Source organism: Fukomys damarensis, unplaced genomic scaffold (genome assembly GCF_012274545.1).
Source record: "Fukomys damarensis isolate Sample0158 unplaced genomic scaffold, DMR_v1.0_HiC HiC_scaffold_39, whole genome shotgun sequence".
In the NCBI taxonomy this organism is placed as follows: Eukaryota; Metazoa; Chordata; class Mammalia; order Rodentia; family Bathyergidae; genus Fukomys; species Fukomys damarensis.
This window is the reverse complement of record NW_022900951.1, coordinates 38,353,984-38,379,129: the sequence shown is the minus strand read 5'-3', so window position 1 is coordinate 38,379,129 and position 25,146 is coordinate 38,353,984. Positions and strand designations below refer to the sequence as shown.

General features: G+C 38.2%; 1 protein-coding gene across 1 annotated transcript in view; it reads left to right on the top strand.

Annotated features, from left to right (window-relative positions):
- Positions 1–1,387: 1,387 nt before the first annotated feature.
- Maob (monoamine oxidase B) overlaps positions 1,388–25,146 on the top strand; it is an 81,353-nt gene continuing 57,594 nt past the window's right edge. The window contains exons 1-2 of the mRNA XM_010614076.2: positions 1,388–1,483; positions 3,304–3,441. Of these exons, the coding sequence (XP_010612378.1) occupies positions 1,391–1,483; positions 3,304–3,441 (231 nt within the window). The 5' untranslated portion in view covers positions 1,388–1,390. The remainder of the gene's footprint in view (positions 1,484–3,303; positions 3,442–25,146) is intronic.

Genomic DNA, 25,146 nt, shown 5'->3' with positions numbered 1-25,146 from the left:
TTACAAACACTTTATTTCCATCTTTTCATTTTTTCACATTTTTTTCTCTTCCCTTATTATCTTTCCTCTACCCTTCCCACTTTCCCTACAACTTTCGCCCTTTTCTTCCCATTTCACCATGTCACTTATCTCATTAGGATCTTAAGTGCACAAAAGTAATTTTAACGATGCAGGATTTTTAAAATTCTAACACCATTTTCTCATATTTTTTTCTTTTCCCTTATTCCCATTTCCCTACCCTTCCCACTTTCCCTACACCTTTAGCCCTTTTCTTCCTATTTCACATTGTTAATTATCTCATTAGGATCTTGTGCACTATTGTAGTTTTTCACTCCAGAGAAACTATTCGGTACTTACACATGTGTGACTTATTTATTTCACTTAGGAGTATGAGAAAATGAAAAAATGGAAATAAAGTGTTTGTAAATGGGGAGGGGAGGAGGGGGTGAAGGGAGGACAGGGACAAGGGGAGAAAATGAGAACCAAGATCTGTCATGTAAAGGTACAAGATCCCAATAATGAATGTGAACTGTACTGTATACCTAAAATGTACCAATAAACTCAATAAAAAGAAAAAACCCTCTAACACCAAAAAGTGCACCTAGGATGTGTTCATACCAAAGGGTACATACATATACTATAGTCTAAGCTTTGTGAAAACTTCCTGACTTCTAGGGGTAAAATATATTGTATGTATATTTATCTGAATAAAACTGGATTTTTAAAAAGCTGAAACCTGGTGGTGAGAATGCTATAGGTATTCAGTCAAGTATTTTTGACTAAAGAATAATTCAATGGGTGCACGAGTGAAGCAATTTCATTCTTCAGTGATGGAGTACATTGGGTGTTTAGGATGCAAAAGGGGTCAATTTTTATGTCTTTGGTTTTTTATGATTTGAAGTATTCTCCAAAAATGAACTCCCTCTTGTTTTCTTTGGAAATATCAGTTGGCTTTTGAGACTTAGACTCTGGGTCTCTACTGAGAAACCTCATCCATGTGAAAGCTGAACAAAACAGTAGGTCATGTACATGAACCAACATGGACTTTTCACATTGGCTGCTAGTGTGAGGAGCTTCTCTGTGGTCCCCTTAACTGTGTGTGTGTGTGTTTGTGTGTGTGTGTGTGTGTGTGTGTGTGTGTGTGTGTGTGTGTGTGTGTTTTACTGGAGACTGGACTTCACTCTGAGCTACATCTCAAACCTTTTTTTATTTATTTAGTTATTTATTTTTTGACACAGGGTCTTGCTTACTGGCTAAGTTTCCTGGACTGGGTTGAAAATTGTAATTCTCCTCCCTCAGCTTTCCAGACTGGGATTACAGGTGCATGCCACCACACCCAACTCCTGTGATATATTTGATCCTGATGTTTTACTGGTCCTTTCCTCCAGGTATGGCAGCAGCCAAACTTCTGCATGATTCCGGCTTGAATGTGGTAGTTCTGGAAGCCCGGGACCGTGTGGGAGGCAGGACTTACACCATGAGGGTAAGATGCTGAGGGTGGAGTGGGGAAATGGGGGCCAAAGCTGAGTTTTGTTTTTTGTTTTTCCTGAAAGTTTTCAATTTCATTTGACTCTTTCTGAATGTAAAAATTACTCTGAAAAATTCTGTCTGTGTCTCTGTTTTTCTCTGTTGTGTTGGAGATGAAAACACTGAGCCACATCCCCAGCCTCAGCCTTTCTTATAATTTGCCTCCCTTTCAACTCTTTTTCCTCTCCCTATTTTTCTTTTCAAATCATGATATTTGCATTATAGTTAGGAGGAGGAGTGTGTGTGTGTAATAAAAATATCACAAGTCTTTTTATTTAGCCTTTAACTTTGATGCTTCTCTAAGCACTAACACAATCATTTCAACCACACAAGCTAAACATTTTTGGAGCCCGAGTGGGGAGAGTCAGGGTCTCATTTTTCAATTTTTTTTTTTTTTGGTACCTGGGATTGAACTTGGGCCCTTGCGCTTGAGAAGCAGGCGCCAGAACCACCGAGCTAAATCCCCAGCCTTCATTTTTAAATTTGGATCTATACTATTTTAATTAATTAATCATAATTTTATTGCATTTATAAAATATGAAGTGATACATATACAATATGGAGTGGTTAAATCAACCTAATTTACTTATCTGTTATTTCTTGACATTTTATTCTGATACATTTGAAATTTACTCTTATTTTGAAACGCATACATTATTATTGACCAAGGTCACCCTGCTGAGCAATAGTGCTCCAAACGTAATCCTCCTGTCTAGCTGAATCTTTGTGTACTTGGACCAGTAATTCCCCACGCCCTAAAGCCCCCTCCCTAGCCTTGGTACCCATCTGTCTATTTCAATATTCTTCTTAAGAGTCCACATGTGAGTGAGATCATGCAATAGTTATCTTTCTGTGTCTAGTTTATTTCACTTAGCATTACGTCCTCCGGTTCCATCTATGTTTCTCCGAATAACAGACTTTCCTTCTTTCTCAAAAAGGCTGCATAGTACTCCGTTGTATGTATATATATATATATATATATACCACATTTTCTTTATCCATACAAAATTGTGTTTCTTTTTAGGAGGACGAGTAGGGAGCTAGACAAAAAAGGAAGGTCATTTCTGTTGTCTCTAATAGGTACCTAATTCTGCTTGGACATGATTAAAAATAGTTGAGCTTTTCTACACATTTCTTATTCAAAGACTGCCATTCAATATTTAGAAATGAAGCTGATTTGGGCTAGGAGTGTAGCTAGGTGGTAGAATGGTTTGCCTAGCATGCACAGGGGTCTCTGTTCCATCCATCCTCAGTACTGCAAAAACAGAGCAGAACAATAGGCCAAAGACAATATTAATTCAAAGTATATAGAAAAACCTATAATATGCTATTAAACAAAAAAGCAACATCAAAGATCTAAATTATAATCAGATAGAATATTTTTAAGTATCTTAGTTGGCAAAACTTGTAAGAAGTGATCGTTTCCTTTCTTGCTTTTTGTCTAGCATTAAGTTCTGCAAAATGAGCCTCAAGTACTGAGTAAAGAGATTCTTGAACAATTAACAAATTCAATGCAAACCATGTTGTGGTATATTGGTAACAATGGGGTTCAGAAGTCTTTTGCTTATTTAACATTCAATCAACTATGTTTTAAATATTGACTAAATAACTATTCAATCATGTGCCTAAAGTATAGTAGAACTGAGAGCAGAATCCAGTTTTCCATCAACGTTCTTCAAAACATATCTATCTATAAAGTGGAAAATGTCAATTTGCTTATTTCAGAACTTTATATTTTCCTCATATTTTCACAATTTTTTTTCACATTGAAAACAGAACCAAAATGTTAAATATGTGGACCTTGGAGGATCCTATGTTGGGCCAACCCAGAATCGCATTTTAAGATTGGCCAAGGAGCTGGGATTGGAGACCTACAGAGTGAATGACGTGGAACATCAGATCTACCATGTAAAGGTAAGCTGAGGCCAGACACTAAGAATTTGAAATTCTCTGTGAGTATAGCCCTTTATGAGTTCCAGGTTGTTCTCTCAGAGAAGCTTTTGCTTCTTCAGTGATGCATATTTATTCTATAAATTCAGCCACTCTGGTAATTTATTCATTATTATGCATTATTATTAAAGAATTAGGTAGGAATTCTATACCTATTTAGGAAGGTTATATTGTCAGTTTGGGAAAATGTTCAACAAATTCAGTAGAAAACATATTTGTGATTTGCTTATTAAATATTTCTCTTAAAATACCTGTGACAGTTTCATGTTATATAAAAACCTGTGCGTAGCTTTACACATGCTGCCCTAGGCTGTATGTTAGAAAGACTATTTGGAATACAGCTCATGAGATATTTCAAAATACTATCATTCTGTCCTATGTCAGTTAAAGTCATCCTTCTTTGGAGGCTTGTGAGAAAGGGGCTCAAGTTCCAAATCCCATCTGTGGGGAAGCTCCATTGATCTCTCCATGAATTCTGTTAATGTACTGGGTCTTTCCTTCTCCTGCTTCTGGCTTCCATGACACCTATGCTCACTCGTGGCTCATAGCTTATAACTCCTTTCTTCCTTTTTCTCTATGCTAGTCTGGGTTCAGTCTCACATTTTCATCTTCATCTTGGTTTTCTGTTTTTGGTACCGGGGATCGAACTTGGGACCTTGGGCTTGCAAGGCAGGCGGTGGCACCACTGAGCTAAATCCCTGGCCTGATCTTGATTTTCTTCATACCATCCCAAGCATTTGTGTGTTGCAGACAGAACTGAAGTTATGAGCAACAGAGCGCTTTTGAACTGCAGAAACACACACAACTTAGTGATACTTAGTGATACTCACTTGAGTATCACACATTGTAATAACTCCTTAGACCAAAGCATCCCTGAGGATTTCTCACTAGTCATATTTCTCTGTGGATTTCAGTTTCCCTGCATTTGTTGGTCCTCAGATTCTGTTCATATCTCCCTGTTTTCTCTGTTTTTCCAAAATCCTCCTTTTGGTCCCCCCCCAAAAAATCACTGATGTTCTCTGACAAGCAAAAAAAAAGAGTCGTCTATTCCAGGCCCCATCTTGGAGTCTCATAGAACTGGCAGAGGTTTTGAATTTCTATCTTTCTTCTCTTATCCCCTAGTGGAATTAAGCAATGTAGACACATTCTTCATGGGTAGAAATTATCCTCTTAGAAAGATCGAAGTGAGGCTGCGGTTGTAGCTCAGTGGTCTATGTGTCCTCAGCATGTACCATGCCCTGGGTTTGATCACCAGCACTGCAAGAAACACAGCAAAAAAGAAAGCAGCAATAGTCAGTTTTGATTTATGTAACAATCTTGCCACTCTTCGTTTTGAGTGGTAGTATCAGGAAGGACAAATAACAGATGATATGCTACAAATATTTAATAAAATAGGATCTAAAATCTACTTAACTTGGTATAATGTAGGTAAAAGGTTTCCCTAAATTACAAAGAAACGTTTTCATTAGTCTTCTTTGTTTTCTAAGCTTTTTGTTGCTTCTAGCAGTAAAAAGGACACATTAATTAGAAATGAGAGTGAAACATGGTGATAGTGTGATATGTTGAACAGCCATCAGCAGCTCTTGGTAAATATGCTTTGTTGGGTTATTTGGCTTTTTAAATGTAGCTTAAGGTGATCAATTTTTTAATGTCTTCCTTACTCTACTTGCCCAACTTGAAGAAATTAACTTCTCTGAATACGAGGGTCTCTTAGATTTCTTGACACAGGAGTTAACCGCAGATTGGAGTCACCTTTGTGCCTTTGTGTGTACAGAGGGATATGGGTCAGTTAAGAGATATGTCCAGCTTTCTTTTGTCTCTGATAATCTCACAACTTCCAGTAAATCCCTTGCTTGAGAGACATTGTTTCCAGTTACTAATTGCAGAAATGATGATGTTACACTTAAATGATTTTTTTTTACAGTCATGTTCAAATGTGCTGCTTTCTGAGACTCTTTCCAATAATCTTTTTGTAGCTAAGAAATACAAATAATCAAGCAGCATCCTTGATTTAACAGATAGTAACTACATATACCAACAGTGCTGTTTATAGAATTTAAAATAAATCTTACTGCTTTTAAAATTACTATAAATGTAAAGCATGTCTACTTTAAAAATTTTTCCTCATTAAATTTATTGGTGCATTTTAGGTATACAGTATGGTTACATTCAATATTGGGATCTTGTACCTTTACATGACAGGTCTTGGTTCTCATTTTTTCCCCCTGTCCCTGCCCTCCCTTCACCCCTTCTCCCCTCCCCCTTTACAAACTCTTTATTTCCATTTTTTCATTTTCTCGTATTTTTTCTTTTTCCTTATTACCTTTCCCCTACCCTTCCCACTTTCCCTACACCTTTAGCCCCTTTTTTCCTATTTCACATTGTCCATTATATCATTAGGATCTTATGTACTATTATAGTTTATTCACACTAGAGAAACTATTCGGTATTTACACATGTGTGACTTATTTATTTCACTTAGGAGTACATCCTCAATATGTATCCATTTGTACTTTAAATATTTAATTAGAAAATTTGGTAAAGAAATACAGTATTAAAAGTCCCCTCGACAATTTTGTCTTGAGAAAAATCACTCCAAAATCCTGTTGCTTCTTAGAGATTTTCCAAAGTTGCTATTGTCTGACCTCTGCTGGAGGAAATGGGAACTATCAGCATATTAAAAAATTGCTGTGTACCTATGCATATTTGATATGTTTGAAATACTAATTTACTCTCTAATTCTCACTGAGACAGATTGAAACACTAATGACTCTATGAAATAAATGTTTTCACAATCTTGATAAAGGTTCCAGTTTGGCTACTTTGTGGTCATATCTAGTGAAGAACAAGATAATAAAAAATAATACAAGATAATACAAAATACAATAAAATAATACAAGATAGTAGAAAGTATAAAATAATAAAAACTAATAAAGACCCTGTATCTAAGAAGTCCTCCTCAAGCTAAATACTTTTGTTCCACCTTCATTATTTCCATCTTTGGCTACATGTTAGTTTTCTCATTTTTAACTTATAAAAAGTATCCTGAATGGCTACATCTATTTCTAGAGTTATTGACAAGAACTGACATTCCATCTCCTATTGTATGCCAGAGAATGTAGCTCAGAAATGTCTCTTTTGTCAAGGAAGGCGGAGCTTTGAGCATTGGAGCATTTCCCTTTATTACCCATTTTAATGATTACTGCCTCCAAGTGCAAACTACGGCTCGTGTAAATAGATAGCACATTTGTGCCTTGTTTCTTCAGCAAACCTGTCAGTATTTCTTAGCCTGAATCTTGAGAGTTTCAAGTATTCTGCTTGCCATATTGTCTTAGGCTCTGCGAAAATTAGCCCATTGACAGGTATCTTTTATTTTAAAAAATTTCTTATATGGTTGTTAATGGGAGAGAGTTTTACAAGCAGCCTTCATAATATTAGGTTAAGGAACTTGTATGTACTGGTTGATAGTGATTATTACTGTTTTTTGGTGGCAGTGATGGGGATGTAAACCAAGGCGTTGCACATAGTAAGCAAACACTCTACCTCTTGAGCTACACCCCCAACCCCCAGCCCTACTGGTTGGTAATAAAACTGATGAAATTTTTTAAAAATAACAAAAAACTGATGAAATTGAGCTAACTAGAAAAGACAAGGATGCAGTAGCTTATATAATATGTTAGCTATCTTCTTATAAAAGTACATTTCCTCATTTCTTCAAGATAGGAAGACTCTCGGGCTGGGGATGTAGTTCAGTGGTGCAGCACCTGCCTGGCAAGCAAGAGGCCCTGAGTTCTATTCCTGGTACAAAACAAAACAAAAAACACAGGATGACTCCCACAGTTGTGAATTCTCTGGTAGATGCAGAAGAAACGGTTAGCAGATAGGTGGAGTGTGTTCATATTGGCCCCATAAGTAGGCACCCATAAAGCCCTGGTGTATGGTGATGAACAAACCTCTGTACTGCCTAGATCCAGCCTTTCAGAAACACTTATATCTACTGGATGGCATTCATTTTCAGTGCTGCTATAGGTCTGCCTTATGTTGTTAAAAGGTGGTTGTCCAAAGATGACAGGGGTAAAAGATGTGATACCACACTCTATTGGGATTTAATTATTACCTGGGAAAAGTCATCACCTCAGCTGAAATTTATATAATTTGGAAGGTATTTTCATCATTTCTAAAGTCAGAATTAAAGCCATTAGTACTTAGCAATTATTTTTAAGCATCTACTGAGGTTTCACAAATAGTCATGCTAATTTATGCTGGTATAATTCAGAAAGTATAGTTCAGATGCCTTGGAAATGACTTGAAAAAAATGTTCTCCTTTATTAATATCTCATAATTAAAAAGAAAAGGACGAAAACTTCTTAAGGAATTCTGTTATATTTGGACTTAGGCCTCTTTCTCTTTCCTTGTGTATGTGTGCATTTGTTTTCATGTGCACCTGTTTGTGGTTGTTTCGTTGTTCACTTTTTGTGTTTTGGAGTTCTTTGAAGAAGTTGGAGATTTGGTACAACTTAGGCTACTGACAAATAAAATTTCTATGCTCAGAAGCTTTCATCAGCCTTCAGTTTGAAACTGAAGTCCAATCACAGCACTCATGAAACTACTTTAGGACTGAAGGGTGATCCTCTTAAGGGTTTGGTCAACCTAAGATGAAATGTGACAGACGTAAGAGCCCGACTTCATCATTTCCAAGCTTCAGCTACCTGGAGGAACTGAGCAAAAAAGACACTCCAGCCTTAGTTTATCTGGAAATGGGCTTCTGCCAAGCTCATGGTCAAAGGTCCTTTTGTGTTATATATGGTCAGCTTCAAGGGTACAGAGGCATATGGATAAGGCAACAGCCATCAAATAGAGTGGCTCTGTGATAACTGCCATTGCTCAAACAACTCCATGGGGGAGGAAACATTTGGCAGAGCCCCTTGTCTTGTTGATGACTCTGAAATCCAGTTGAATACATGGTACCTGAAAATCACATAAAAGCAGAGAGAGGAAACTAGATTTTATGTATAATATCATTTTGCTGAATCTCTCAATGTAAATTATGTCTTACTATTTGAGAATAGCAACAGAATTAGAGTACACACACTAAAAAAGAAAATAGTCAAGTGATAATTGTATTTGGAAAATTGAAATTGTCCTGTTGCATAAGACCTTCTCATTTCCGGGAGATCAGCAGGCCAGAGGACCCAGTCTTCTTTAGGACATTCATGCCCATGTCCCTACCCCCTATCCTATCAATCCAGAGAAGCCTGGATCAAAGTCCAGAGTGCACTTGCTTTTTACTTCTGATGACAGAAGTTTCCAGAACAGTTTAGACGAACTCTTGTATTTCACCCTAATTTACATGAACTTCACACATGCCGCATCCAGCTTACTGTGTCCACGAGCCTGCCCTATCTGGGCTGGACTTAATGAATCTTCTCTTCCACCTATACCCAGACTCCATACCCACTTCATAATTTTGGGGAACAAATATATCTTGTCATCATAGAAGATTTTTTCAAAGGCAAAAATGTGGAAAATAGTTAATTTCCTCTGCAGCAAGTGAAACCCATTTGTCTGGTGACCATTCTGAAGCTTATGCTGTCATTCTGAAAAACCAAGTGCACATTTGTGTTCTTTTAGAGAACACAGGCAGAGCCTCAGCATGTAATAAAACCATGCCTCTAGTGGCTGGATTTGGAGTAACATGTTGGGATATGGAATGAATTTATTCTAGGCCTCCACAGTTTCCATTTGGAATTTAAAATATAAAATCAGCAAACGTATTCTCTGTGCATATACACCTTGATAAATTTAACAGTGACTAAAATTTTAGGAAACACAGAATGAGCTTTCCATTATGGAGGGGGTAGAAAAGAAAGGATGTATAGAATTTACTTAGGAAGGTCAGATTCACTGAGGAAAACAGGACTATAGCTTAAATCATGTGTGAAATTTTACCACATTTGTATCATGAGATTATGGGATATGACTAAGGTGTCCAGCGGAGTTGGCTCACCGGATGACTCCAAAGGAACACAGCTCACCAGAGGATGGTGGTTAATAAGGGAACCACTCAACAAATTCCAGAGCTTCAGCAGCCTTCAGTATGAAGGGACTAGCAGGACTACAAGATGGCTTCCGGTGTGCTGGTCTGCCTTGCCACATCCTCTGCGGCAGCACCCTGCAGAAAGGCCTGGGCAGAGATTCCCAGGCTGTCCAATGCATAGCCTTGTGCTTGCTCTTGGCTTCTGCTGCCACCAGGTGAGTACATAAAGGTTAAATAGATTAACTGCAACTGACAGGAAGCGGTAGGGTCAGAGCATGAATTGATGCTTTTATGAGCCAAGAACATGCCATAAAGAGTTTACTGTTGGCTGGATGGGGTGGGGGACTTTCTGTCATTTCCCTCTGAACCCTAGCACCTTCCCAAGCCCTGTAGCCACCACAGTTTCCTGACTGTACTTTATTTTGTAAAAAAGCCTTTTTTGGAAGTAGGATGAATAGCTCTCTGTTACTTGTGTTTCTAAGATTTTATAATCTTGCGTACATAAATATATACACATGCATAGTGTGTAGCATATTTTGTTTATATTTAATGTTCCTGGATTCCTGTTTATAAAGTATAAATTTCTCATATAGAAAGTTTTCAAGTCTGTTTTTCATTTATGGCCATTTCACAAATATCTAATATCATTTGTAAATGCTATTTTAAATAGATATATCCTGTCATAGGAATATATAATACAGTATAGTCAATTAGTTACTATTAATTAAACATCTATAATCTATTCAAATCATCCGAAATTTAGCCAGTATCTAGTATATAGAGGGTACTGGGCTGAATAATTTGAGATAATCTGGGTTGTAGATGGTATGGATTTGTGGGTTCACAGATTATCTTCTCAATATGAAATGAACAAAAACCAGGAAAAACTATAAAATAAAGCAAAGGTCCTCACGCCATAATCAAGCCAGGAAAACAGAAGAGCCTTAGATGATATTTGAAAATTGATGGTGAGGAAAATTTAAGGTTCTTAATGCTGACTGTTCCATCTCCAGAGCTACACCATTGCTGAAAGCAAATGTACTACATGTAAAAGCCCACAGTCACTAACTCTTCCCAGAAGTTTATCATAGCACTTCAAGTCTGGGAAGTTCTTGGCCTGCTTTCTAAATTATCCAGGAAAGAGTTCTACCAATGCCTTGCCACTTCCAGTCCTGTGAAACGTATTACCTAGCTATTTGCAGCCTGCCCATTAAACTAACGCCATACTTTAAACTCCTTTTTCATAGCAGTACTGCATTTCAAAATATCATCAAGTGATAACTCAAAGAATTCAGGAACGGGTCAGATTTGGTGAAATTGGTGTTAAGGATTAAGTACATTTAAATAAAGATTTAAATATTAAGAATTGGAGGAATTTTCAAATAGCTTTATGTCATCTAAAATAACAAATATAATTCAGTTTACATTTTAAATTTTTTCTTTGTCCTCTATCTCTTTTCCTCCTTTTTTGTTTCTTGTTTCTCAGTCATCCATTTGTTTATTTATTCTTCCATAGCAACCAACTACCCATTCACCTATTCGTGTTTCTATCTTCTAGATGCTTATAAGGAGGTCTGGAATGTCATACAGCAAATGGTGGTTTTTTTTTAACCTGGATGGTGTGATACAATTTGATCTTTCTTCTTTGTATTTTTTTGTATTGCTAGAACTTTTCATAAAGAGCTTTATATTTAGTTTTGAAAATGTAATTAGACAGAGACTTTGGAGAGCTCATGATTTATAAGAAGTTAGGCCCCATGTTTCCAGCAGAGCTCTGAGCCTCTCATCTGTCCAGGCAGCAGTCTCTGAGGTTACAAAGCTATTAACAATAACCAAGCTGCTTCCAGCCAGGCTTAGGGTCTGAGGTTAGATCTTTTGAGTTTAGATGGTCTAGATCTCAAAGCAGCTGTTCTAATGCAGAACCTCAAAGGCTCTTATCCTGGTATTACTGGGCTACAGAATTTTCCCAGTGTCTGATTAAACACACACACACACTCACACACACACACACACGCACAAATCATCATCATCATCCTTTTGTGGAAACTTGCCATGTTATTATGCTTTGTGCTTTGATTTCTATTTGCACTAAATGATGTCAGTCAGTGTCATTGTTACCAACAAAGCTGCTGTGATATACTGAAAATCCTAAGAACATTTTGATAGGAAAGCTAGTCTGTTTAATTTCCTTTTGAAGACATGCTTTTCTAACAGACACTAGGACTTCTTACTATCAAGTAAGAATGTAAATGATGAGATACCAGGGAGGGTAAATCTTTACAAATTCTTTTTAGGCCAGTACAGCCATTTTGAAAAAAAAAATTTCATAGGCTCCTTAGACACTGAAGTGGAAGTCTCCTTTAAATCTAGTCTTCTCTCCTTTGTTTTCTATATTTTAAGTAGCCTCAGAGATTAGCACTTGGCTATAGTGAAACTTATATGGCTGGGCAAACAGTCTAAATAGATCATAAAAAAGAAATAAAATGCCCTCTTCTGATTGTGTTACCTTTTATGTTTCTTTCTGCTCCACTCTGGTTTCTTTAGACCCTGAAATATGGGACAGTAGTTACAGTTAAACCAGTTGGGACTCTCTAAGTGGGCTGAATTACAGAACTAAATCCAGAGAAATAAAATACATTATGGTTTGCCATAAGCATGAAATCTGGGAATACTCATTAAAATAGTTTAAAACAGTACTGTCCAGTAGAAATATAATGTTTGTTCATAAATAATTTTAAGTTTTCTACGAGCCATATTAAAAAGTGGAAAGAAACATGAAATGAATTTTAAGGTTGGGATATAGCTCAGTGGTAGAATGTATACTTGGCATGCACTAGACTCTGAGTTTGATTGCCGGCATGGTTAAAAAAAACTATTCATTTTAATACTGCATCTTATTTAACCTACTATATCCAAAATACCATTTCAACTCATAATCAATATAAAATTATTAATAAAATATTAAATATTATTTTTTTCAGTCTAAAGATTAAACTTAGGATCTTCAAACTGAGTCACATCCCTAACTCTGTTTGTGTTTTTTACTTTGAGGCAGGATCTTGTTAAGTTACTATGTTGCCCCGGCTGCCCTCGAACTTGTGATCATCCTGCCTCAGTTTCTGGGATTGCAGGTGTGGGCATAATCTTGTAAATAAACACATTGAAACTTCTTATATGTCTGTTGCTTCCTAAGGGCAGACTGGTTTTGAATAATTTGGAGGAAACTCCTTTGTGCACAGGGTGACACTATGGCCCTGTGATTTTAAAAACAGTCACATCCCTAACTCTGTTTGTGTTTTTTACTTTGAGGCAGGATCTTGTTAAGTTACTATGTTGCCCCGGCTGCCCTCGAACTTGTGATCATCCTGCCTCAGTTTCTGGGATTGCAGGTGTGGGCATAATCTTGTAAATAAACACATTGAAACTTCTTATATGTCTGTTGCTTCCTAAGGGCAGACTGGTTTTGAATAAGTCACATCCCTAACTCTGTTTGTGTTTTTTACTTTGAGGCAGGATCTTGTTAAGTTACTATGTTGCCCCGGCTGCCCTCGAACTTGTGATCATCCTGCCTCAGTTTCTGGGATTGCAGGTGTGGGCATAATCTTGTAAATAAACACATTGAAACTTCTTATATGTCTGTTGCTTCCTAAGGGCAGACTGGTTTTGAATAATTTGGAGGAAACTCCTTTGTGCACAGGGTGACACTATGGCCCTGTGATTTTAATACATGAAACAGTGAACAAGTTGTAACTCGAGGTTGAAGTGATCAGAGACAAAAATTTAAGTGAATGCTTTAAACACTTCCCCAGACCTTCAATAATGAGCCTCAATAAATTTAAGGGAATAAATTTATAAAGAGCATAAATACCTTTCACAGAGAGTAATTATCTTAATAGATTTAAAACTTTGTCCCTCACTGTAACCAATTCATGAGAAATTATTGAATGGTTCAAAGAGCTATCAATGGTGACAATCTGAAAAGACAGTCTGAGAAGAGTCCAATAAGCAAGGAGTTGCAGAGAAATTTACTTCTCTTCCGTGAGAGAAGTTTACTGATTTTTTTATTCAATACACATGCTTTATGCAAAAATTCTGAACAAAAGGGCTGCAGAGTGACATGGAGCCCTTTACTGCTGACCTTTACTGTTCTCCCTTTATTTAGGTTGGCAAATGTTAAGGGCAACTGCTGCAGACACCTTCTAATCATGTGCAAACTAGAAAACCATCACAATTCTTGATTCCCTGTAATGTAAGCTCTCAAGTTAAGCCAAACGTGAATGTACATGGTGGCTGTTGGAGAACCAGTTCAAAACTGAATTTAGTAATTACAGTAACTGACATTTTTTGAGATATATGCAAACCACTAAGCATTTTTAGATGCCTCTTTGACTCAGTAATACTCCAAAACTCAGAGGTTGTTATCCCTTCTTTATAAAAGAGGACATCGAGGAGGCACAAAGCATATTTATGTGACTTTCTCCAGATACCCCAGTTGGTAAGTTATAGAGTGGGGGACTCTGACCCTGATCCAGCTTGCTCAGAATTTAGGAACTTGGCACCTTTGCTGAGAAGCTGACCCACATGGACATTCTACTCAAGAATGGATAGGGTCCAAAAAGACAAACAATAGGGAAAGAGTGCCGAGGGTTGAACTGTGGGCCAGGTCCTCAACCTTCCTTTCTGTTCAGATTCCTGCTTTGTAATACTGGCTTTTTCTATCCTATGCCTCATCACTACTTTTTAAAATTTATATTTGACTTCTTGGGACTTCCTTGATCTTTCTTTTGTATCAGGAGCCCATGTGGGCCACGGATATCCATCTGGTTTAATTAAGGACTAGTGGGAGACATTTGTCATGGTTTGGCTGTTTTTTCTCCCAAGGATTCATGTCTTAAAATCTTGGTCCTGAATGTTTAGATATTAGAAGAGGCAGTGGGACCTTTATGGAGTGAGGCCTAGTGTGAAGTCACTAGGTCATTGAAGATGCTACCCTTGGAAGGAATTAAGGTAGTTCTCAGGGGACTGTGGTGAATTCCCTTGAGAATGAGTTGTTAAAAAAAAAGAGCAGGACTGCCTCCTCCTCACATTGTCTGGCTTCCTGTCTTGCCATGTGCTTTTCTCCTTCTTGCGAGCACTCCTGCCAGCATGCCATCTACCATGATGTAACATAGGTTGGAGAGCTAAACACATGCTGGTACAATACCCTTGGATCTCCAAAATTGTGAGCTAAATACACCTCTTTTCTATATAAATTACCCTGAGGCATTTTGTTATATCAGTGGAAAACAGACTAATATAACATTAAACCATCTCATTTCACTCTTAATCCATGAATTTAAGAAAGTATTAAAGCTGCTCATTCTGGTGAGATTGTTGGAATGCTGGGTCACATGAGATCAACATAAGAATAGTTGCCCGTACATGAATCTCATGTTTCTTTTGTGAAGTAGGAACATAATAAGCTTGGAAGAAGCATTGCTTTATGTATAACTTCATGCTTAGGCAGAAAGGAGAAGACAAAGCTATATATTTAAGCATGACCTATGTAGAGTAGATGTTCTGGCAATTGAATAGTGCCATTACCGTGCCTAGTGACATTGATCCTTTGGATTAGAAAGGATATGAGTTCATCAACAAACAACAGGTTGTTTTAAGCTCTGTTAAAGGCCAGGGTAGTTGTGCTGCTGCTATTTTAAGGGCCTCATATTTCTCCCTGATTGGTTCCAGGCGTTTCTTCCAGAGCCCTGTTGACATCCTGACTACATATCCAGGGTGGAGCTAAGGTTTTTTGACTGTAGAACCCTGGGAGGAAAATCAGTAAGAAGTCAGAAAAAGAATGAACAAAATTCAGTCTTTACTGTGGCCTTCAGGTGCCTAAATGTTCTGCCCTGCCAACCTTCCAACCAGGTATATTCCAGCCACTGTGGCTCTAGTGTGCCAAGTCTATTCCTGTTCCCTGGCTTTTGCAATTTGAGGCAGATTAAAGATGGTTGGCCATGCATTTTTTGACAGTGCTCCTATGGAGAGGAAGAGGTGGGTCCCATGCTCCCTCCCTTTGAAAGTGGGAGGGCTCTATAACTGTTCTGACAGGAGAATATGACAGAAATGATACTCTTCCAGTTTGGGGGTCCAAGCCCTAAGATTTGGGCAGGTACCGTGTCCTTGGAGCACTCACTGTTAAACCCTTGAGTGACATAGACAATGAAAGAACTCTGTACACCCCAAGACCACTGTGCTGGAGAGGCCACATGCATCCTGTCCCACTGAACCCAGTCTTCTAGCTCTTCCTACCTAGGCATTAGACTTGGGAATGTCACCATCCTTGATGTCCAGCCCACTGGACCCTTTGAATGACTCCAGTTGTGGCCATGTGTATGCAGCCCTGTGAGCAACTCAAGCAAGAGCTGCTCAGCTGAGCTCAGGCAGCCCACCCGTAGACCCATGAGAGAAAAAATTGCAATTGCAAGCCACTAAATTGTGGGGTTATTTCTTTATGCAGCAATAAGTAACTAAAGCACACTTGTAAGTCCCTCCACTGGGAATGAGTCTTACAAACCATCTACTCAGGGATACCTTCCCTGGTGATCCTATCTTAAGGACTAACTCCCTTGCTCTCACCTGGTATTCTCTATTCCTAAATTATCCCATCTGCTTTTCTTTTTCATAGCACTTATAAAAGCCTAGCATCATATTATACGCAAGCTTCAAGAGGGGAAATTCTCTCTCTCTCTCTCTCTCTCTCTCTCTCTCTCTCTCTCTAGATGTTTTACTGCTGTATCCTCAGAACCTTCTGGCCTGAAGTAAATGTTTCTTGCATAAATGACTGAAAGAATAAGACTTTGTGCCTATACAAACCTATCCCTTTCAGAGATAGATTCCATGGATCTTGATTTGGTATCACTCTTTGGAGAAATTGAAATATTTCAGTTCCAAGTATTCTAGTGCTACAGGAAAATAAGTGCCTGATAGGATGTCAAAAAACTAGGAAGGTCCTCCACATGAGCACTTATACTACCAGCTCCCACGTAAATCCTACAACCAAAGACTGCTTTCTTTGGCTATTGTTAATTTATAAATAAGCTATAGATACAAAGATGAACAAAAACTACTAGACTCCCTTAGGCTCATCATAGAGCTTGAGAGGATACACAACAAATAAACAAAACACATAGAAATAATTTATGTACCTAAAATAGAATTAGAGTTCGCTATGTTTAATTTTATATTGCTTTTCACTTGTAGTAACAGGTACAATCAAGATATATACTAAAGCTGGGAGTGTAGCTCAGTGGGAGAGCACTTGCCAAGCATTCATGAGGCTTAGGGTCCATCCCAAACACTGAAAAAAAGGTTAAGTTAGGGATAAAAAATGGCATGAAATATGGATTTCTGTAAATTGAATTAATTTAGATGTACCCAATTTGATATGACTTTATTTAAAACTTTTACAAATGCTACTTCTTAATCTAATTTAATATTCTCAAATCTAATGAGTCTGAGTTGGTTTTCAAATATATTTGAGAGTTAAAATTCAGTTAACCATCAAGTTACTGATATATAGCAAGTTAACTATATATAGCAATATATAGTAAAACATTTACAGAGAGAGAGAGAGAGAGAGAGAGAGAGAGAGAGAGAGAGAGAGGGAGAGAGAGAGGGAGGTTGCCAAAAAATGTATATACACTGCACACTTCAGGAAAACAAAAACGAGTAAACATTTTAATACTAAATTTCCCGAGACTTCGTGAGATTAACACAAGTTGCCTTTGGCCTCTACAATTACAAGAGGTGCTCAAAGTGGTGGCCATGAGCTTTCAGACATTTTTTTGTACAGTGAACTGCTGCTTGGGGAACCTTGGTCATTTGGATTGCTGCACATGCGTTTTCAACTTCTTTTCAAAGGGCTGCCAATTTAGTGGGTTTTCTGTGATACAGGACATCCTCTTGGGTCCCCCATACACGGGTAACACCATCTGTTGGAAAGACATCATACCGTTTTTCTTTTCCTGAAGTGTATATATTTTTTCCAGTGGTCCTGTATAATTCATAAGGTAGTGGGTTATAAAGTTACAGACCATAAGTTACAAAGTTAGAGACTGTAAGGACGTATGAGTGGTTGGGATCCAGTGTCAAGGAGGATAGTCAGGGATGGCCTCATTGAGGAGATAACATTCCAGGAAAAACTTCAAGGAGACAAGAGAGTAAAAAGTGGCTATTTGGGTAAAAGTGTTCCAGACAGAGGGAATGAAACAACAATGAGCCTCATGTGGGTGGAGCAGAGTAGAGAAGGGAGAGTTGGGGGAGCAAACCTGTGGTTTCCTTATAAATCACTCTCAAAAAAATTAAAGCATTAAATAATAAACTTCTTGTCAGGAGCTTTGCATGGTATACATATTTCACAGCCAGTGTTGAGCTACCAACAACTTGCTACTGAACACAGAATTGGGATGTGATAAGCAGAGCTGGTTCTTATAACCCTGTATGCGCAGGCTTGGCCCATTGCTGAGAAGTCAGGGAGGTAACACAGCCAGCTGGTGTAGGGCCCAGTACGCAGTTACAGTTGTCCCTAGGTGTCTGTAGGGGATGGTTTCCAGGATCCCTGAAGAAAACCAAAATCTGCAGATGTTCAAGTCGCTAATATAAAATGGCATAATATTTACATAGAACTCATGTATATCTTCCCGCGTGCTTTTAAGTAATCTCCAGATTACTCATAGTATCTACATACAGTGTAAATACTATAGAAATAGTTGCTATACACTTACTGTTTAGGGAACAGTGATGAAAAATGTATTTACATATTCAATATAAATGAGATTTTTTTTTCTAGGCTCGAGATTGAACCCAGGGTATTGTGGGAAATCACTGGAAGGTTTGAAGCAGAGAAGCAACACAATCTGGCTGTCATTATTTTTTATTAGGATATGTTTGTGATGCATAGTAATTACATTAATCTTGGGGAATTGGTACATATACACATCACATCTTGATCATTTTTACTTTCCCTTTCCCCCAGCTGACCCTTCTCCCTCCTTTCCCAGATCCCTTTCCCATCTCCACAGAATCTACCTCCCCCTTTCCTACAATTTCTCTTTTATTTTGCTCTTTAAATTATTTATAGTTTGGTTATAATTTATATATGGAGAAACCGTGTGATATTTAATCCACTGTCTGATTTATTTCACTTAGTATCATGGGGTCTGACTCCTTTTAAAAGTAGTATTCTGCAGAAGTTCCCACATGTGAGAGTAGATTATGTGCTTGGGTTCAGGCATCTACCCACCAATGTCCATGTATATTTTTTCTCATACATAACAATTCATCCTAATTTTTATTCTGCTCTTTCTTTTGGGCAGATACAAAAGGAAATACACATTCTTTCCTGTAAAGGCCCAATCCTCTTTCTTCAGTTAGGCATTCAGCTAAAAATCTGCTGGAATAAAAATGTCCTATATTATTATATGTTCTGAGAATACAAGGCTCATTCAATCCTAGAGTTTCTCATACAAGTACAATTCAGCACCTTCTAAGCTGTAAGATAGCCGCACAATTAGTCCTATTAGGTTCAGTTCATTCATTGATGGTGGAAATATTCTAAAGAATCCTGCTGTCTTCCCCAGCTCTGAAGCTGCTACACACTGATGTTTGTATAGGTGGGAAGTGGGAGTGTCGTCAGCAGTTATGCAATAATTTTGAAGAGGAGAATTTTGAAACTACTTTTACACCACCCTGCATTTCGCATTATCAAGGTCATTGTTGAAGCCTACTTTAGGTCAGCATAGGTTAGCTGCACCCTGTGGCCTGCTTTGAAATTTAAAGCCATCATATGAGACAGTACCCCTGAAAGTAATTTTACAATTGAAATATGCATAAGAATAGCATTAGGGCCATTTTGGGAAGCTTATAAATTAAAAGATTAATCTTGAGTGAGTCTAGATGATACAGATTAAAGAGAGAAAAATAGCGCGGTGACATACTTTCTGAGCACAAATATGTAGATTTAAAGAAAGGAAAAGGTAAGAAAGCCTTAAATAATGTCAAGAAGGAGAAAGAAACAAATGCTTATGTATTTAATGGAAACCATAAATTTTTGTACATCTTAGAGACTGTCTCTTAGCTGTAACAGAAACAAACTTTGTCTCCGTGATCTTCTGCTAGTATCTTCCAGTAGCTCCAAGATAAGTAGGCTTTATCATACCAGAACTCCTCATAGCTTTGAAATAGGTTGTTACATGTATTTTCTTAAGCAAGTCAGAAGATATGGTGATAAGCACATCTGTAATATGGAGATTGGGATCATCAGCTTAGAACCCAGAGGGTCAGAATTTGACTTTAGTGTCTTTAGATGAGGGTTGTGTGATTTGAGGCATGTTTCTTAACCTCTCCGTGTCTGTTTCTTAATCTAAAATATAAAGATAATTATAATACCTTTCACATAGAGTTGTTGAAAGATGAATCAATTAAATGTCTCAAATTCTTGAAAAGATTTTAGTACACAGCAAAAGTTCCTAAAGTGTTAACCGTGGTGATGAGGATGACGGTAGTGGCAGTGACAGTGATGATGCTGGTGAGGATGGTAATCATGATGCTTGCCTCTGTGATTTAGATCCTAAATGTCCCCCGAAGGCCCATGTGTTGCCGACTTAGTCTCCAGCTTGGTGCTGTTGGGAGGTGGTGGAACCTTTAAGAGGTGAGGCCCAGTGAGAGGTCTTCCAATAATTGGCTGTATGCCCTTGAAGGGGATTGTGAGACCCCCCAGGCCCTCTTTCTTCCTCTCATTTGCTATTTCCTCACCCCAGCCCATGGGGTGAGTAGTTCTACTCTGCCAAACACTTCTGCCGTGATTTTCTGTCTTGCCACAGGCCCAACGTGACAGGGCCATCCAATCCAGGACTGAAACCTCCAAGGCCAAAAATGAAAATCAGCCTTTTTTCTTTACATTACCTCAGGCATTTGTTACAGTAATGGAAAGCTCACCAGCACTATTGCCTATCACAATCCGCATTTTTCATGCTCACTTTCTTCTTGCTCACAACTTCTTTGAAATGGTATTTTTAAAAAAGCATGTGGGTGTCACTCAAAAGTATCCTTTAAGTGAGTTCTTTTGAAAACTCTTCCTGAAGAATAATTATTTCACATGAGCAGATGTCTCTGTGATGTCCCTTTCATCTCAGTCCAGTTGGTAAGGTTTGAATTTGCTAAAAGTGTCTCCAGGATGTCTTCCATGTAAAATTCAAAAGTTGCTTCTTTGCCAAACTTCCTTCTTGCTTTATCTGATTCTCATCCCAGGTTTCTCCTGCTGTGTCATCTCTACTAGTCCCCGGAATAATCTTTTAATCAGGATCTGCCCAGCATCCTTCTTACTGCTTCAAGAAGTGAATCTTCCTTGAATCAACACAATTTGAACCCTAGGAATTAATGTTCATAGCATCAAAGCTCCTTCAGGGACCCAGGAAATCTTTCTATTTGTGCATAAAGTCTCTAGATTTATTATCAAGTAGAGTTCTTATTTCAAAGCACTGAACTTTTTGGGGGAATCTTCTGACTCATCTAAGTAAATTATCATTTTGGCTTGTACCACTAAAGAATGTCAACATTTCTGCTAAGCAGTTTAGGGAATAAAAGTTAGTACCTGTATTACCTGTACTGACATTAATCAGAGGAAGACTTTGGAACTGGATGAATAATTCAACAGAAAGCAAAATACATGCTGGGCTTGTATAAGTTCAAGTAGGTGAATTCCCATCTTATAAGGATCTTTCTAGAGAGGAAGTCATATAACCTTGAAGCACAGATCTGTGAAACTCCTGGGGTTTCAGTAGATTCATCATGGACCCTTGGCCTGCTTTTAGAACCTTCAATTCCTGTGTGTAAATTAGGGCTGTTAGTTTCTTCCTCCTAGTGTTGCCATGAAAATTAAATATGACAATATGTGAAATGACTTTGTAAATACCAGGTACTTTCATCATTATTATTTTGTATAGTAGAGAGCCCCTTTAGAAAGGATTTGTTTTTGATAATTTACTTTTAAGGCACACTTTTTCTAGGCAAGGTCACCATATGTCCTCAAATTGCAAAATGATAGTCTGGTAATCTAAAGATAATAATTGCCATCTAAGAGAAAACCTCCCTTTTTATTGTACTAGGTTTGTACCAGGTTACAAAGAGCTTTTCCATTTTCTCATTACTCTGTATATTTCAGAGGCATCAAATGCATTTGGATAATGTCTTTGAAAGATGAGGGGCACATCTGTCATCTGACACCTGTGACTCCAAAAAAGGGCACAGTTGTTTGGGATTAGCTGAGCTGCTGTTGAATGCTGGAGTTCAGGGTCCAGCCTGGAGGTTCAGAGAGGGCTTGCTAGATAAAGTGACTAGATGAGCACTTTCTCCAACCAACGTGTGCTCAGAGTGCACTTGGAGATGGAGTTTCTGCTAGTAGATCCCAGCATGCTCAGCAATGCTGTAAATATGGGAAACTTTCAGTTCTCCGCTACAAAGTCACCTGAAGGATCAGGTGATGGAATTGGTCCACAGCATCATCGGATGCTCATGATGTATATGGAAAAGGATTCTGTGGCATGTATTAAAATCACAGTAACAATGGGGACTTATATCCTTCTAAGAATGTTGCATAAATTAACTCGTTTAATCTTTCCCACAGCCCTGGAGGTAGGTATTAACTGTCAAATTTTAGAGAATCATCTATGCAATGGAAGTGAGCTGCACAGGAAGCATTGAGATACAGTTTACCTCAGGTCATAGAATTCAAATTGGTCTACTTTTTGAGCCTATTCACTTATACTGTAAATGACAGTTGGGCATGACTTCTGTGGGAAAAATTGTAGGGACAGTAATGACGATATTAGTAATGATTACTAATGATATTAGTATGTTCAGAAATGTATATACTCCCTCATTGCCCTGAACAACACCATGACCTTTGTTCTATCTACACATACAGAGATCCAGGCAGCTTGTGGCACTCTTCAGTTCATAGTTACCTTCTGGGGTGTTGACTGTCACAAGCTGGGCTCTGAACTTAAGAGTATTCTGCACAGGCAAAAATGGATTTATTTTCTGGTGCTGGAGATGGAACCTAAGATATGGTGCATTCTAGGAAAGTGTCGTACCATGGAGCCATACGCCTAGTCCTCAATGAATCTTTTTCACGTAGTTTTAGACTTTTGACTATTACAAAATAAGAGTTTGCAGGGATAGAGATGCCGATTGTTCCTTTCCTGATAATACTATTGTAGATTTCTTTCTTTACTTGCTTGCAATATAATCACTATAAAATCACTTTACATATAAAATGAAATTTTCCAAACCATAAGATGCTTATATGAGCCTGAAAGTTTGCAATTTTTAAACAATGCTATTCTACAAGCAATTTAATGATATTTTGTCTGTGAAAAAACACATTAGATTTATTAATTAAGCTAGAATATGCAAGCTTGGAAAACTACCTTCTGTGTAAATTATTTATGAGTGATTTTATGAAATCTTGTATTGAGGCTAAAAGTTATCTTTTTTTCTAATTTAAAAATTATATGTAAGTGACTGTAGCTAGTAAAGCATGTTAAAATGCATGGAAGAAAAGGTTTTAATATTGAAACTTCTTTAAGATTCATTGGAATTTCGAGACCATGTGAATTTTAACTCCAAGGTCCTTTCCTCAGAAACTCAAAGTGTGTAAGGGGAATTGTTTTTTTAGGCCCTTGAAGATATTTTTAAGACGACACATCCACTTTTACTCCCGGGACAAACTTTTTATGATATGAACATTGATGGGATCTCAAAATTATGATCTTTGATATAAAATTAAGCTTTGTCTTGGGGGCCTTAGATTTAATTACAGACTTTCTTCTCTCAATTACCCATTTTCAGCCTGTTCACCTATCTGAACATATATTTGCAGAACCCTTGCTGCTCTTCCCATTTTCTTCAGCAAGTGTGGATCCTAGAGAAGATTGGAATTTCTTCATCAATCCCCCAAATGAAAACATCTCTATTCTCAAATAAGTTCCTGCTGAGCTTGGTTCTAGAATGTTCTTATGAGGTCTGGGATACTCCAGGACCCTGAGGTTGAGAGACTTCAGGCACTGCTACAGTCTGCCAGGTCCATTGCAGGGAGTGAGTGGCTGTCAGAGGAGATGGAGGAAAGCATGCCTGGGGTTTGATAGGGTGTACTGGATATTGACAGCTGTTGCTAGGAGAATAAGGAGGCAGAGAAATCAAGTATAATGTAGTGACAGTGGAAGTCTCAGCCACTCTGCAAGGAAGTCTGAAAATAGGATGACCCTTATAAGCTTTCCTGAATAGGCCAAGAGGGCAAGGCCTTGACATCATCCTGTTGCTCAGCCATTATGAGGAAGCTGCCCAGAGAATGCAACATGACCTTGGGCAAAGTGGCTTTTCTGCAGCTGGAGAGATGCCTGAAAGGAGCTAAGAACTGGAGGCTGCCACCAGCAGTACCCCCAGCAGAGGAAGGACTAAGTATGTTGCTTCTAAAGGGCCCTCTGGGACAGCTCATTACAGTCTACCACCTACCCTAATCACTTGGAAAGTGCACTCTTTTTTATTTGTATGGGGGATCGAAGTTGGGTCCTTGCTGTTGCAAGACAGGTGGTGGAACCACTGAGCTAAATTCCTGGCTCAAAATAGGGTTTTTTGGGAGGGTGGGTACCAGGGATCGAATTCTGTTCCTTGTGCTTTTGAGGCAGGCGGTGAAACCACTGAGCTAAATCCCTGGCCCATTAGGGTTTTTTTTTGGGGGGGTGCTTTTTGGGGGTCTTTTTTTTCCACTTTTCTTTTTTGGTTCCGGGAATCAAACCCAGGGCCTTGCACTTGCCAGTCAGGTGCTGAGCCACTAAGCTACATCCCCGGCCATGCACTCTTTAGTACTTCCTGGTCAAACTTTATTTATTGGGGTTTTGTAGAACTTGCCTCCTAGCAAACAGGATGGCTCGGATCTAGAAGCATAGAGGTATCTGGGGATAAGATAGATGCAGTTATGGATCCTGTTGACTGCACCTTCCATGAAATAATTCTCTGTACCCAAAGACTAGAGGAGTCATCAAGGGGCTGTGCAATATACAACCATGTAGCCAGGCAAAGTTAGGAGGCCAACCATGTGCCTCACTATAATTATGGTCCATAAATCTTTGTTTTCATGGACCTGTCTCTCAAAGTACACTCCGGAGGTTCTTAAGTCGAGGACTGTGTCTTACTTCATCTCTGTATCTGCAGAGCATTCCCTGGTTCCAATTTCTTAACTTGCTGTTAATGCATTCTTATTTCACATAAGAAGAAATAGTATAAGTGTTAGGAGCACTTGAAAGTGTGATACCTAGACATTTCTCCTAGCTCTGTCCAAGCTTGTCAGTAAGAGTTTTTTTTTTTATTATTCTTTTTATTACCATTCATGGCTTTTTTTTTTTTTATTCTTTTTATTACCATTCATGGCTTTTTTTTTTTTGCTGTGTTGGGGAAGCAACCTAGGGCCTTAAGCTTGTAGGACAAGCATTCTACCACTGAGCCATACTCTTGCCCCAGTTTTAGTTTTAATTTTAGAGTTATTCTTTGATTTGATTCTCTGCCTAGGATTCTTAAAATCACAATCACATATA